The sequence below is a fragment of the Spea bombifrons genome, chromosome 2 (assembly GCF_027358695.1).
Source record: "Spea bombifrons isolate aSpeBom1 chromosome 2, aSpeBom1.2.pri, whole genome shotgun sequence".
NCBI classification, from domain to species: domain Eukaryota; kingdom Metazoa; phylum Chordata; class Amphibia; order Anura; family Pelobatidae; genus Spea; species Spea bombifrons.
Genome location: NC_071088.1, coordinates 62,415,045 through 62,427,267, shown reverse-complemented (window position 1 = coordinate 62,427,267; position 12,223 = coordinate 62,415,045). Strand labels below are relative to the sequence as shown.

The 12,223-nt window shown below is 39.3% G+C and overlaps 3 protein-coding genes across 4 annotated transcripts; 1 reads left to right on the top strand and 2 right to left on the bottom strand.

Moving 5' to 3' along the window:
- Positions 1-1,623: 1,623 nt before the first annotated feature.
- On the bottom strand, positions 1,624-2,977 carry QNG1 (Q-nucleotide N-glycosylase 1). The gene has a single exon (XM_053454518.1). It carries the CDS (start codon positions 2,896-2,898, stop codon positions 1,873-1,875), a length of 1,026 nt encoding a protein of 341 aa, XP_053310493.1. The 5' UTR covers positions 2,899-2,977; the 3' UTR covers positions 1,624-1,872.
- A 110-nt stretch (positions 2,978-3,087) lies between these two features.
- On the top strand, positions 3,088-6,894 carry ZNF593 (zinc finger protein 593). The gene is made up of 4 exons (XM_053454534.1): positions 3,088-3,222; positions 4,136-4,337; positions 6,125-6,187; positions 6,409-6,894. Exons 2-4 carry the CDS (start codon positions 4,138-4,140, stop codon positions 6,527-6,529), a joined length of 384 nt encoding a protein of 127 aa, XP_053310509.1. The 5' UTR covers positions 3,088-3,222; positions 4,136-4,137; the 3' UTR covers positions 6,530-6,894.
- A 292-nt stretch (positions 6,895-7,186) lies between these two features.
- ZNF593OS (ZNF593 opposite strand) lies at positions 7,187-11,919 on the bottom strand. 2 transcript variants are annotated; one of them, XM_053454536.1, is made up of 3 exons: positions 11,678-11,919; positions 7,956-8,041; positions 7,187-7,650 (listed from the first exon to the last, which is right to left on the bottom strand). In XM_053454536.1, exons 2-3 carry the CDS (start codon positions 8,004-8,006, stop codon positions 7,504-7,506), a joined length of 198 nt encoding a protein of 65 aa, XP_053310511.1. In that variant the 5' UTR covers positions 8,007-8,041; positions 11,678-11,919; the 3' UTR covers positions 7,187-7,503. The 2 variants fall into 2 exon arrangements, with proteins under 2 accessions (XP_053310511.1, XP_053310512.1); XM_053454537.1 differs by lacking the exon at positions 11,678-11,919 and adding an exon at positions 8,136-8,683.
- Between the last annotated feature and the right edge of the window lie 304 nt (positions 11,920-12,223).

The window sequence follows — 12,223 nt, the reverse complement described above, 5'->3', positions numbered from 1 at the left end:
CATGATTTATTCAACAAAGTTAATTCCAAAATGGAGAAGCAAAGTTTGAAACACCCTTATTGCTTTCATAGGAATTAAGATGCTAAGTAGCAGACAGGTGCTGCTAATTAAATGCCCTTGATTAATTGATCATCAGCAAATGTGAACATCTCTACGAAAGCTGAACTTTTAGCAGTTTACTGGCCTGGAGCATTCAGGTATGTGTTAAAACAATGCCAAGGAGGAAAGACATTACCAATGACCTCAGAGAAGCAATTGTTGCTGCCCATCAATCTGGGAAGGGTTATAATGCCATTTCCAAACAATTTAAAGTCCATCATTCTACAGTGAGAAAGATTATTCAAAAGTGGAAAACATTCAAGACAGTTCCTAATCTTCCCAGGAGTGGATGTCCCCAAAAAACACCACAAGATCACATCATACAATGCTCTCAGTGTCTACAGGCCTCAGCATGTAAAATGTGAAAGTTCAGGACAGTACAATTAGAAAAAGACTGAACAAGTATGGTTTGCCTGGAAGGTTTACTCTATAAAAAGAACATGGCAGCATGGCTTAAGTTTGCAAAGCTGCATCGGAACAAACCACAAGACTTCTGGCACAGTGTCATTTGGACAGACCACACCAAATTGGAGATGTTTGGTGAAAACCAAACACAGCATATCAGCACAAACACCTCATACCAACTGTCAAGCATGGTGGTGGAAGGGTGATGAGTTGGGCTTGTTTTGCAGCCACAGGACCTGGGAACCTTGCAGTCATCGAGTCAACTATGAACTCTTCCGCACACCAAAGTATTCTTAAGTCAAATGTGAGGCCATCTGTTCGATAGCTAAAGCTTTGCAAAAATTGGGTCATGCAACAGGGCAATGATCCCAAGCATATCTGCAAATCTACAACAGAACGGCTGAAAAATAATATAATGAAGGTGTTGCAATGCCCAGTCAAAGTCCAGATCTCAACCCAGTTGAAACACGTGGCAGGACCTTAACCCCTTCAGTCCCCCAGCAGGGTCTAATTTTTATATACATATTTGCAGCAGATCTAATATTTGTATATATATTAGCAGTATGGGCTAATATAAATATATATCGGCAGCAAGGGCTAATATTAAAGAAGGAAAACTACCTGCCAGTTCAGCTGTTATTTTGAATGATATTTCAATCACGGTCTTTACTTCAAAGAGATAATTACATATTATGTAGTTAAAAATGCATGTATAATGCAGATAGATAGATAGATAGATAGATATACACCTGCGTGTGTAATCTCATGTGCTTCATAGTGTGTTCCCGAATGACAGAAATAAAACGTGGTCACCATAGCATACACATACATGCTAGAGCAGTTCACCCAGTGAATGTGTGTTTTTTTTCTGTCAAAGATAATGGAGGTTAGGATTTGCGTTAACCTTTCATCCATATGTTTCCTAGTCAATTGGCTGACACAACATATAGGTAAAATGTTACCTCCTACAAAGTGACACTTTGTCATTTTTCAGGAACAAGCAAAAATTAGATACTTTGTGAACGGGTCACAGAGTCGCATAATAAGCACGGCATATATTTTTCATTTAAATAAATAATAACAATAATATATATATATTTTTTATTATTATTTTTAATGAAGGATCAGTTAAATCACAGACCACTGTTAGCTGCTAAAAAGCCTAAGATTTAAATTTTAAATGAACAATTCTAAATGTGGCGCTAACTGCAGGAACAGTGCTTTCATTGCTATGGAAGTGCAATTTATAATCATCTCATAAAACCTCTCCCTATGCATTGTTTTGAATTTCTTGGTACAATGCATCAGAACTATCCCAAACTTTGCATACACAAGTACTGAATAAGTGGGATCATGTTTCAGGTTAAACTAATAGTAGATGCAGCGCACCCTGTGAAGGGGAATTATGTCTATCTCCACTCTGTTATCACGAGCATAGTCCCAAAGGAAGTGGTCAATCAAAACAGGGTTGATCTCATTGCTCATTTTCTCCCCTTTTTTCTTAAAAAGTTCTCGTATGTGTTCACAGATAAGCTCCACAGCCCAGATGGAGCAACCACGGATCTCTATTTCTTCCACGTCACCGTTTTGGAAAAGCCAACCTTTATGTAGCTTTTGCAGCAGCTCCTTTGAGTATCTCATGACTCCAAAGTGAACCAAGGCTTGAGGAATCCTGTAGTCTGCAAACATGGTGATTTTAGAAATGTCATAGAAGCAGCCATCACCTTTGCCTTCTAGTACCCCCCATATGTCACCAACAAGAATCTGGGCACGTTTGTAGAAGGCCACCTTCTCACCCTGAAAGGTCGCCTCATCACAGTATGATGGGAAATGCTTCACCACCAAATGCATTAACGCCATCGCACTCTTTTCACTCATCTTTACAACATTCAGGAAGGAACCTCCAAACGTTTCTACAAGGATCTTTCCAGTGTCGTGAAGGATTTGCAGCCGTTCTTCTATCATCGGAATGGGAAAATCGGAGTCGGAGCGTAATACGTGTTTTAAGTGGTCCATGGTAATATTGGAATAGTAGGAGGCACTGGTGATTGGTATTCCTTCATCCAAGGCTCTGTTTATTGCTGCACATAAGGACCAGTATCCAGTGTACTCCTTTCCATTGTACTTGACTAGATACTTTTGTTCTTCACTCTCAGACCAGAAAGAGAAATTTAGAGTGTCCGCAAAGAACACCCAGTTGACAGCATCTTCTCCAGAACTTTGTGGGTTTAGCTCATGCAGGGACTTCCAGCCAGCCAGTGTGATTTCTTTTCTGTTGATCTTCTCAAACAATTTCTCTGCAAGCTTCCAAATGCCCTCTGAATCCACAAATACATCTTTGCTGTTCTCGGCAATGAATTTACCAGCCTCTCTGGGTTGAAGTGGTGCTGACATTATATAATGCTAGTGAGCTCTACAACATTCAACGTAGCGATATCTATCCACTTCGTTATTTTTACTTTTCCGGGTCTCGCAAAAAATGCAAGTGTAAGCACTAACTGGTCCCTCCAGACCTCCAGGTGTCGCTCTTTCAACTTCGCTAATATCCTGCGCTCTCATCCCTACAAGCTTCTGGTTACAGTCATATCCACCCAATCGTAGTACTTGTATCTCGATGGTGAGAAGCGAGATAGAGTGTCTCTTTTTAACCTCAATGGTGGCTGATTTACTTCCTGTAAGCTGCGTGGTGTTGGGAAATTAGCGGAGAATTTAGTAAAAGTGAGTAGTGTTAATTATATGAAATATATTTATCGAGAATGTATTTGGTTTATTCATTAGTATTTCATTTTACCTTAAGTGAGACGAGACGGTATTGAAGTAATCGCTGAAGTTTGTTTAAGGGTTTGGGAGTTTAACAGGCACTGAAATCATACATCTGTTTAGCGGTTTTTTGTTTTTGTTTCTTTTTTTAACTGTATTGTAATGAACATTTTAAAGCTTCAGAAAATTGTGACGTGATTATGATGTTTGTTTTTGCAATAGAATACAAATGGTTATTATAATGTACTCTTAACAGTTTTAAAACATTGAGAATAAACGATAAATCAACATGTTGCATTGGTTATAGATGTAAAAAAAAACGTGGAAGATAATTTGGAATCTTAAAAAAAACATGTAATACGTTAAGAAGTTAAAGGGATCGTTTAATGTTCCTGACCGCATCACAAAAGACTTGTATGCAAATACCGTAATGTCTGCAGTGTCCCTTTAATATAAGTAGTAGGTGGGGCTTTATCTACCTTCCCTTTAACTTCCTTTCTTGTACCATTGGGAGATGACTAATGGGATCATTACGTTATCTCTAATTTTAATCTACAGATAAGATTTGATGCAATTATTATTATGAATAATATCTTTTATTTCTATACCACCAACAATTTTACACAACGCTTCTTACAATACATATATTGTCAAGGAGTATGACAATACTAGAATTGACAGACTAAGGCAAACTGATACATGTGGTTAATGCTGAGGTTAAATAGAAATGTCATGGCTGTAAACAAATTTAGCTTTAGAAATCTACTTTTTGGTTTTCTGTGTGCCACCCATTCTATTTTTTTATTTATGTTTATTGTATTTCTTAATACACATGTCTTTTTTTCTGTTCTGTAATTCTTCCTCCTTAAAGACATGACACGGTCCAAGCAGGTTGGTAATCACAAAAATGACAAGAAGAAAAATATCTCAAAGCTATGGAAAACCAAACGCAGAGTGAAGGATATAGACCAGATCCACCATGACATGCGTCCAGACAATGCCCGTCGCCTGCTGAACCAGGAATTGGACTATGAGTTACCTGGCAATGCCCAACACTACTGCTTGCACTGCGCGTGAGTGTGTGAAATTGTATTCATTTGCATCAGTTTTGTTCTTGGGAATTTGCACATGTGTAGTTTAGAAGGACTGAGCAACTACAATATATGAATGTGTAAAAATTAGGCATCAAGACTGTCTGTCCATGACACTTCATACGGACATCTCATTTTGCTGCCCATTTATGTGAAGCCTCACTGTTTGAGTGACCATGATAAAATATGACACTAAACACTTAACAACTTTTCACCTTAAATTTTGTTGAAACATTTAAACTCACTGGCTCCACTGTGCATTGTGAAGTCTAACTTTGATGGGTTACTGTCATGTAAACAGCATTTATTAAGAGGTCATCTTAACCATTACTGTAGGAGACACTCATATATACCACTCTGCCTCCCTAGTGAGGCACTCTGCCTCCCTAGTGAGGCACTCTGCCTCCCTAGTGAGGCACTCTGCCTCCCTAGTGAGGCACTCTGCCTCCCTAGTGAGGCACTCTGCCTCCCTAGTGAGGCACTCTGCCTCCCTAGTGAGGCACTCTGCCTCCCTAGTGAGGCACTCTGCCTCCCTAGTGAGGCACTCTGCCTCCCTAGTGAGGCACTCTGCCTCCCTAGTGAGGCACTCTGCCTCCCTAGTGAGGCACTCTGCCCCAGATATGCCTTTTAACACCCTATTTGCCACTCTGCCTCCCAGATATGCCTTATACACCCATATATACCACTCTGCCTCCCTAATAAGACACTCTGCCCCAGATATGCCTTTTAAACCCTAATATTCCACTCTGCCTCCCTGATGTGCCCTTTAACCCTCCAAAAGCCACTCTGACTCCACTGCTGCCGGCACTCCAGGGCTTCTATGGTGGAGCACCAGAAGGTAATGCGATGCCGGTGCTCAGTCATAGAAGCCCTGGAGTGCTGGCAGCAGCGGAGGTTGTCTGTGCTCATCGCACAGTCGCCCACCGGCTGACAGAGAGAATGAGCCAGGTCCCCTGTAGCGCTGTGGGGGATCTGGATCTTAGTTTTGTAATCGGACCTTTATTTGTGGTCTGATTAGAAGACGACCCCGAAAAAACAAAAAACAAAAAAAACAAAAAAAAACCCTTGTCTTATAATCGAGCAAATACGTTAATTACTTCCAACTACCCTTCTTTTTATGACTGACAGAACAGTGCCCCCAGTGCTATATTCTGCCTTTGGGATTTTTATGTTACAAGTGCACTATTTTACATTTATCAACATTAAACTGACCTGTCACACCATTTGATTTGTTTCATCTGGAATGTCTACCCTGTAGATCTCCTTATCATCTGCAAAAAATACATAGTTGACCTTTTTAAGACCGCTTATCACTTTGCTAATAAGAATATTAAAACATGAGTCCCTGAGGTACCCCACTAGTAACAAGACCTTCTTCTGAATACTTACTATTAACTTTAACCTTTAGTCTCCTGTCACTTAAGATTGTTAATGGTGTGTATTTGGAGGGAGGGGACCTCAGGGATCAATACTGGGACCCAAACAGATAGGGAAATAGGTAACTTAAGACAATGAGAGGAATGACTTAATATTGAGGAATAATTTTACAGACCCTCAGAATAGAGAGCAAGGATGACTGCCTATATGTTCTACATATCAGGTGAGTTTCTAATGTGTATACATTGTAAAATTTAATCAGTAAACCATGATAATGTTTTTATATTATGTTACAGTAATGGATTTTAAACTTTGTGTGCTTTATTATATTTCATCTATCAATGTTTATTCAATAGTTTTGCTCATTAATCCTTGTATTTGTGTTTTTTCAGTAGATACTTTGTGGACCTAAAGACGTTAAAGGAACATTTCAAAACAAAAGTTCACAAGCGCAGGTGAAAGCACCCCTTATCTATATCTGTACCATATACTTATATATTCTGATGAAGTATATTCATATGTAGTGGCATGCTTACCTGTTATTTGATCTGAGGGAAAAAGTAGGCTATAAAGGTGTTTTCTATCATTTGGCATTACTAAGAGTGTTTTGATATAGCCAAGGATTGTGTTAATTGTTTAGCTGGGAACATAAATGTGTTATTTTTATTCTTTTCAGGCTCAAGCAGCTGAAAGAAGAGCCATATACTCAAGAGGAAGCAGAAAGAGCAGCAGGAATGGGGTCTTACATCCCTCCTAAAAAAACTGAAGTCATGACGCAAGAGGTGCAGATGGAATAATTTCTGAATTATACTGGACTCTTGTATATGTATCTTGTCATGTATAGATCCATCTTTAAGAAACTGGACTTCTGCCATTATCCCAACAATGTCTTGGCGTCTGCACAATGTTGCCTTCATGTGTACATTTCAGACACAGCCACGCTCTGTATAGGTGTGTTGTTTAACCCACATGGTACAAATATATTATATTCTTGGGAACATCTTGTGACGATAACATTTTTGCTTGGATTGGTCTGTCTGATGAAAATATTTGCTGCTGCGTATACTAATTTGTGTGCTCTTACGGTTATGTAACAGGATGACCCACTTTGTATGTGTAGCTTGATCAGCCATCCCTAAATACATCCGCCTGTCACTTCCAATCATGTCTGGTTTCTCCCACCGCACGCACAAACTGTGCTGCAGAGTTTAACTTCTGCAGTGCCAAATGTGACTGGAACATGGGTGGGGTTTGGAGAACATGAGCTTCTGTATATGTGTAAAATCATGCATGCATAATAGCTATAGATAATCTCTCTCGTAAACAAGCACACAAAACGTGGACTCATTTCTATTAACAAGAAGTCATTTTATAAAGAGAATAGATCGTTTTATTTTCAAATAACATTCCACACAATGTCCTTATTTTCAGTTATATAAACTGTTAATAAAAGATGTGGGTCCACAACACATTTTAATTAGGGACAGGCTCGGACCCTTGTACACGTCCTCAAGTTGAATATCCCAAGACTTTAGAAAGAGCTGCATTATTGTGTACCTGCTAGTCCCATCTCTTATTTATTACATGCGATGGCTTTCTTTCCACCCACACTAATTCCTATTCAAGAGTTATCACTATAACACATTTTTTTTCCCTCAGGGTCTCCAGTGCAGTTGGGTCTGGGTGTCTGTTTACATTCACGTCTGTACTTCTTTGCCTATATCTTATCATTCAGGCTTTCTGTCCTGCATTGCTCTATCTCACCATTAGGTCAATGTGACGGGGGAATACTGGACTCTTGTACCATCTGTCGTACACTGTAATAGGACAAGCCAAGGCCCATAAGGGCCAAAAGCAGTGCTAAATGATTCACCAAGCGATCCTTTGGTTCGGATGCTAGCTCTCCAGAAACCTGCAACTGAGAGAAACAGCTGTGTAAGATGGTTTGGTGCTGAGATTTTATTCAATTTAACATGACAACACTAATATACCTGGAGATCTTATGACTACATGACAGTAACAAGCTGCCCAAGCAACATTCAGATACATATGAATATCTATTACAACCAACCAGACACTGGCCCCAATCTGCGTGGTACTCTCAAATGGAAGCATTTTCACATTTAAAGTTTTTAAAGAACCCAATGTCAACCTTGTATCAACATACACACTAGATATTTCTCTTTGCTGTGCTATGCTTAGCTTTAGTTTGTGTTTTAGTACCTGTAACAGACGGAAGTAACCTGGGGTAAGACGTCCAAGTCGAATAATCATTCTGTAAGATCAGTTAAAGGTTTTCAGCTCAGATTCTGAAAAGAGAAGAAGAGGTTTGTTTTTGTTATTTTCACAACAAAGGTGCATTAGGTGCTTCCATCTTTTCTGGTTCCTCTTTGGTGTTCATACTTTCGGAAGGTCTTGTCTCGGATCCGCTCTGCGAATTGTCCAGCTTCGCTCTGTTATCCTAAGCTTTTTTTTTTTTTTAAGCCACCTCCCACACGACAGGTATGCCAGACACAGATTCCCCACTGGAATACCTCAGCACCTTTGATCCGAAGCAGAGGCACACGCACAATATATCCTCTCAGTAGTGGTCCAGTTACAGTAGAGCTAAATAAATGAGATGCTGTGAAATGTTGCCTAAAACCCTATCCTGCCCTCCCCATGTATACCCATCTCTGCTCCACCCCTCCCTGACATAACAGCTGTCAGAAGAGATCAGAGCAGTGGAGGTTTAAAACACAGCCAGAGGACAGACAAGGGAGGGTGAGAGAGCGCGGTGGGAGGGAAGGAGACAGGAACCCATTTGGTTAAATTCATATATTTCATGTAATAAAACTCTCTACCACTGTAAAGAATTTAGGTCTTTAGCGTCTCACATTATCATAATCGTTGCAGTTTGCTATTGCGCTTTTTGCCAGTGCCCGCTCATTTTTTATTTGTATATGGCGATTTGCAGTGAGGCTCTGGCAATTCAGTCGTGAGAAGGGAGTTTCTCCCATGCTGACTATCCAAGGGAAGGTCCATGTGCAGTTGATCATTGGTCTTTTCAGCAAGATCACATTTTTTTAATTTAGATATGCACATTTTATATTTATACATTTTATATTTGAACCGACATACGATCACAGCACTTTCTCTGGCAGGATAAATAAGTAAATCCTCTTAATCTATGGCATCAGACAATCAGTAATCTCTGCATTTCATCTTTAATAATCGTTCCACAACCCATCAGTAATCTCACACATCATCACGTTTATTTCCCAACACCAACCACTGATATGACCTTCCATTAATCCCACAATTCTTGTTACTTTCATTGTAATTTGTTATAATGGAGCAATGTCATAAACTGAGACATTATAGAGAGTTCTTATAGCAATTTCTAACAATTCATTGAGTTTTAGTTGGACTTTGTGTTGGGAACTACCACTCCTTGAATGTTGAAAAATACATACTGTATTTGTCTTCATGCAGGTACTGTTTACAATGGTGATGTGAGTTTAATTTACATGTTACAAGCAGAGATACTAGCAACAGGTCATCGTGGAACAACATGTGCTTGAGCTCAACTCCAAGCTTGTCCCCGATCTTAGAAGGAGAGTAGGACAAGCCAAAGCTCAGTGTCTACTCCAGTTGCTACAAGAGGCAGTTGACTGGCCCTGCACAACACATAGCTCACTGTGATACATTGAAAGTCACTTAACTGACTAAACTATGCATTATATATGTCCAACTCAGTTTTTTTTGCATGAGAAAACTCACTCTTAATGAATCCACTGACTCAAAAACATAACTGCTAACTCCCACTTTAGTGAATATTAAACTACTGTGAAATACGCTCAAATAAACTAAAAGTGGAAGTAAACTATATATGGACACCCCTCCTAATTACTGAATTTAGATGTTTGAACCATAACCATTGTTATGTCATCTCCATAGATTGGCAGTAGAGCCAGTGACTTTACATGTGGCTCAGTGACTTAACGGGTGGTAGTTTGTGAAATGTCTGCCCTGCTAGATGTGCCCTAATCCACTGAAAGTGCTATTATTGCAAAGTGGAATTATCCAGGAATAAGAAATTCCTAATGAGTAATTTTCATAAACAGACAACCAGTTTAAGTCAACCCACAAAGCTATACGTTACTTGAAAGCAGACAACCCAGCGTATTTTCCTAGGAGCATTTGGGCCCTTGTCATACAACCAGCATAAAATTCATTTATTCATGAATTCATTCATTCATTTAGCATAAAATTCTTCCAAAATTTCTAGTAATATAAATTTTCTGCACGTTTTCACAAATGATTGTGTGTTCCTTAGAATTTCTTGCACAGGTTAAGTGCATCGGCAAACAAATATACCAAAAACATGTTCACTTGCACCTCCAGATTACATAAATACCCCATATGCATAGGTTTTTGTGTTATTTATATAGAAAATGGATAAAGGGTCTAGAGGTTTCTGCGGGTGAACTGCAGGGTAATCAAAGAGGTTAAATGCAGGGTTGTAACGTGGAATACTTGGTACTACAACATAGCAAAATGTTCTATCTCTCTTCAGCAGAAAATGAAGGAAGAGAGAGGCAGAACATGGAGGCAAAGCCACGCTTTACCAATATTGGCTTTGTCACATGGATGCGACCTTTATGATTGGCGATCACAGTGATCACATGACTTTGGGAGGCCCAGACTGGCTCATTGAGGACTGCCCCGCAAACTGTGAACCTGCAGGTAGCTGTGCTGACGAGAGAGAGCAGTCAACAGTAGTTGGTATTATTGGAAAATGGAACAACCGAGCCAAGAAGCAGAAGATCACGTAAAAGTCACAGATTGAGTTCAACAAGTGCTGAGGGACATGGGGCATAAACGTCGCTAACACTCTGTTGATTGCATACCTGATGTGCTCTTACCTCACCACCTGGCCACTTGACCTGAATTTCACACATCTTCTACCATTTATTTTTTGTCTTAATCCTAACTTAACCATTTTAACCCCTCTCTGTTCACTGGGGTGTTCCAGCGTCTTCAAACATGAAATCATCATCTCTCCTAAGTTTAAAGAGGTCTTTTATAGGTCCAGCATGCTCGTCCCACTACCATACAGTCTCCATTCTCCGCATGGCCTCTAAACTGCAGCCAACTAGCTAATTTTATTTCCTCATATCTCTATAATCCCCTTTACATTCATGACACTCTGAGACAGCCCTCACCAAAATTACTAATGACCTCTCCTTATCGCCAAAATAAAAAGATCCCCCTGCTGTTTTTTTTTTTTTTTTTAACAATAAACAGTACTGTAGAATATTATTGTGCTCTTTAAATAATAAGGTTATTGGTGAAGACATATATTTGGCACAGGTCTGCATAAGGCAGGCATTGTAGAATACAAAGTGAAGAAGCAGGGCAACTTAACATAGTAACGCAGTTGTTATCCTACTGAACTAGAACTACATGAATACACCATAGCACACAAAAAAACAGAAAGTGACGCACACCCTAAAAGACTCCGAGGTGCTGTTGAAATAAACAATATGTGCACATAAAATAAGATATCAACAAACACCCAAAAAATAAAGCACCTATTTTAAAGCGCCTGTTTAAGGCAAAAATACTGGGTATTCCATGCTACTATAGGGCCATATATTGCTTAGCCTGCCACTAGATTAAAGTACTCCAATTTCAGCCCCTAAAATTTAAGTCCTATCTAATTTTGCATGGCTATATTGCGTACCAAAGAGCTGAATCTTTGGGCTGCACTGCCTTTTAACCTACTGAGACTCTCATGTAATTTAAAGCTCTCTCGTGACACCATTAATGAGACACCTGCGTGACAGGTGGGGTGCCCAGCCCTAAGGTTCGATCAGAAAACTATTCACACAAAATACAGAAAGGGGAGGACACATACACATTCAGATTCCTAGGTTCTGCTGAAACCAACACGCACTCACCACAATTATCCAGATGACAAGAAATCAGCTGACAACAGTTTTCATGGAGCAGAGGTTAAATCGGAGTAGGTTGAATTGTAGTGTAGCGTCACTCAGTCTTTGTTGTGCCTGTAAATTGCAAATCTAAATTACAAAATAAGTGCAAAATGGAGTGTGAGGTTATAGCAGTGTATATAGTTTGTGTTCATGTTTGACTGCCCAGCGTGCCTCCTCCTTTTAGCACTGTCTTGCTTTGGTATGCTGGAGGAGGAGTGTGTGCATACTTAAATATATATATATATATATATGCATTCCATGCCTCCTGACTGTTTAAATAGCCAGAGAGATGCTTGGGAAAAAAGATGCACCTTTGCACACAGTAAACAAAACAAGGTCACCTTTCAGTAATTTGTGTCACTATCCATAATATAATTACTTCTAACAACCATAAACTTTGATTATATATATATATATATATATATATATATATATATATATATATATATATATATATAGACACACACACACACATTGTGTTGTGTTTGCAATTTGATATCCATGAGAGCA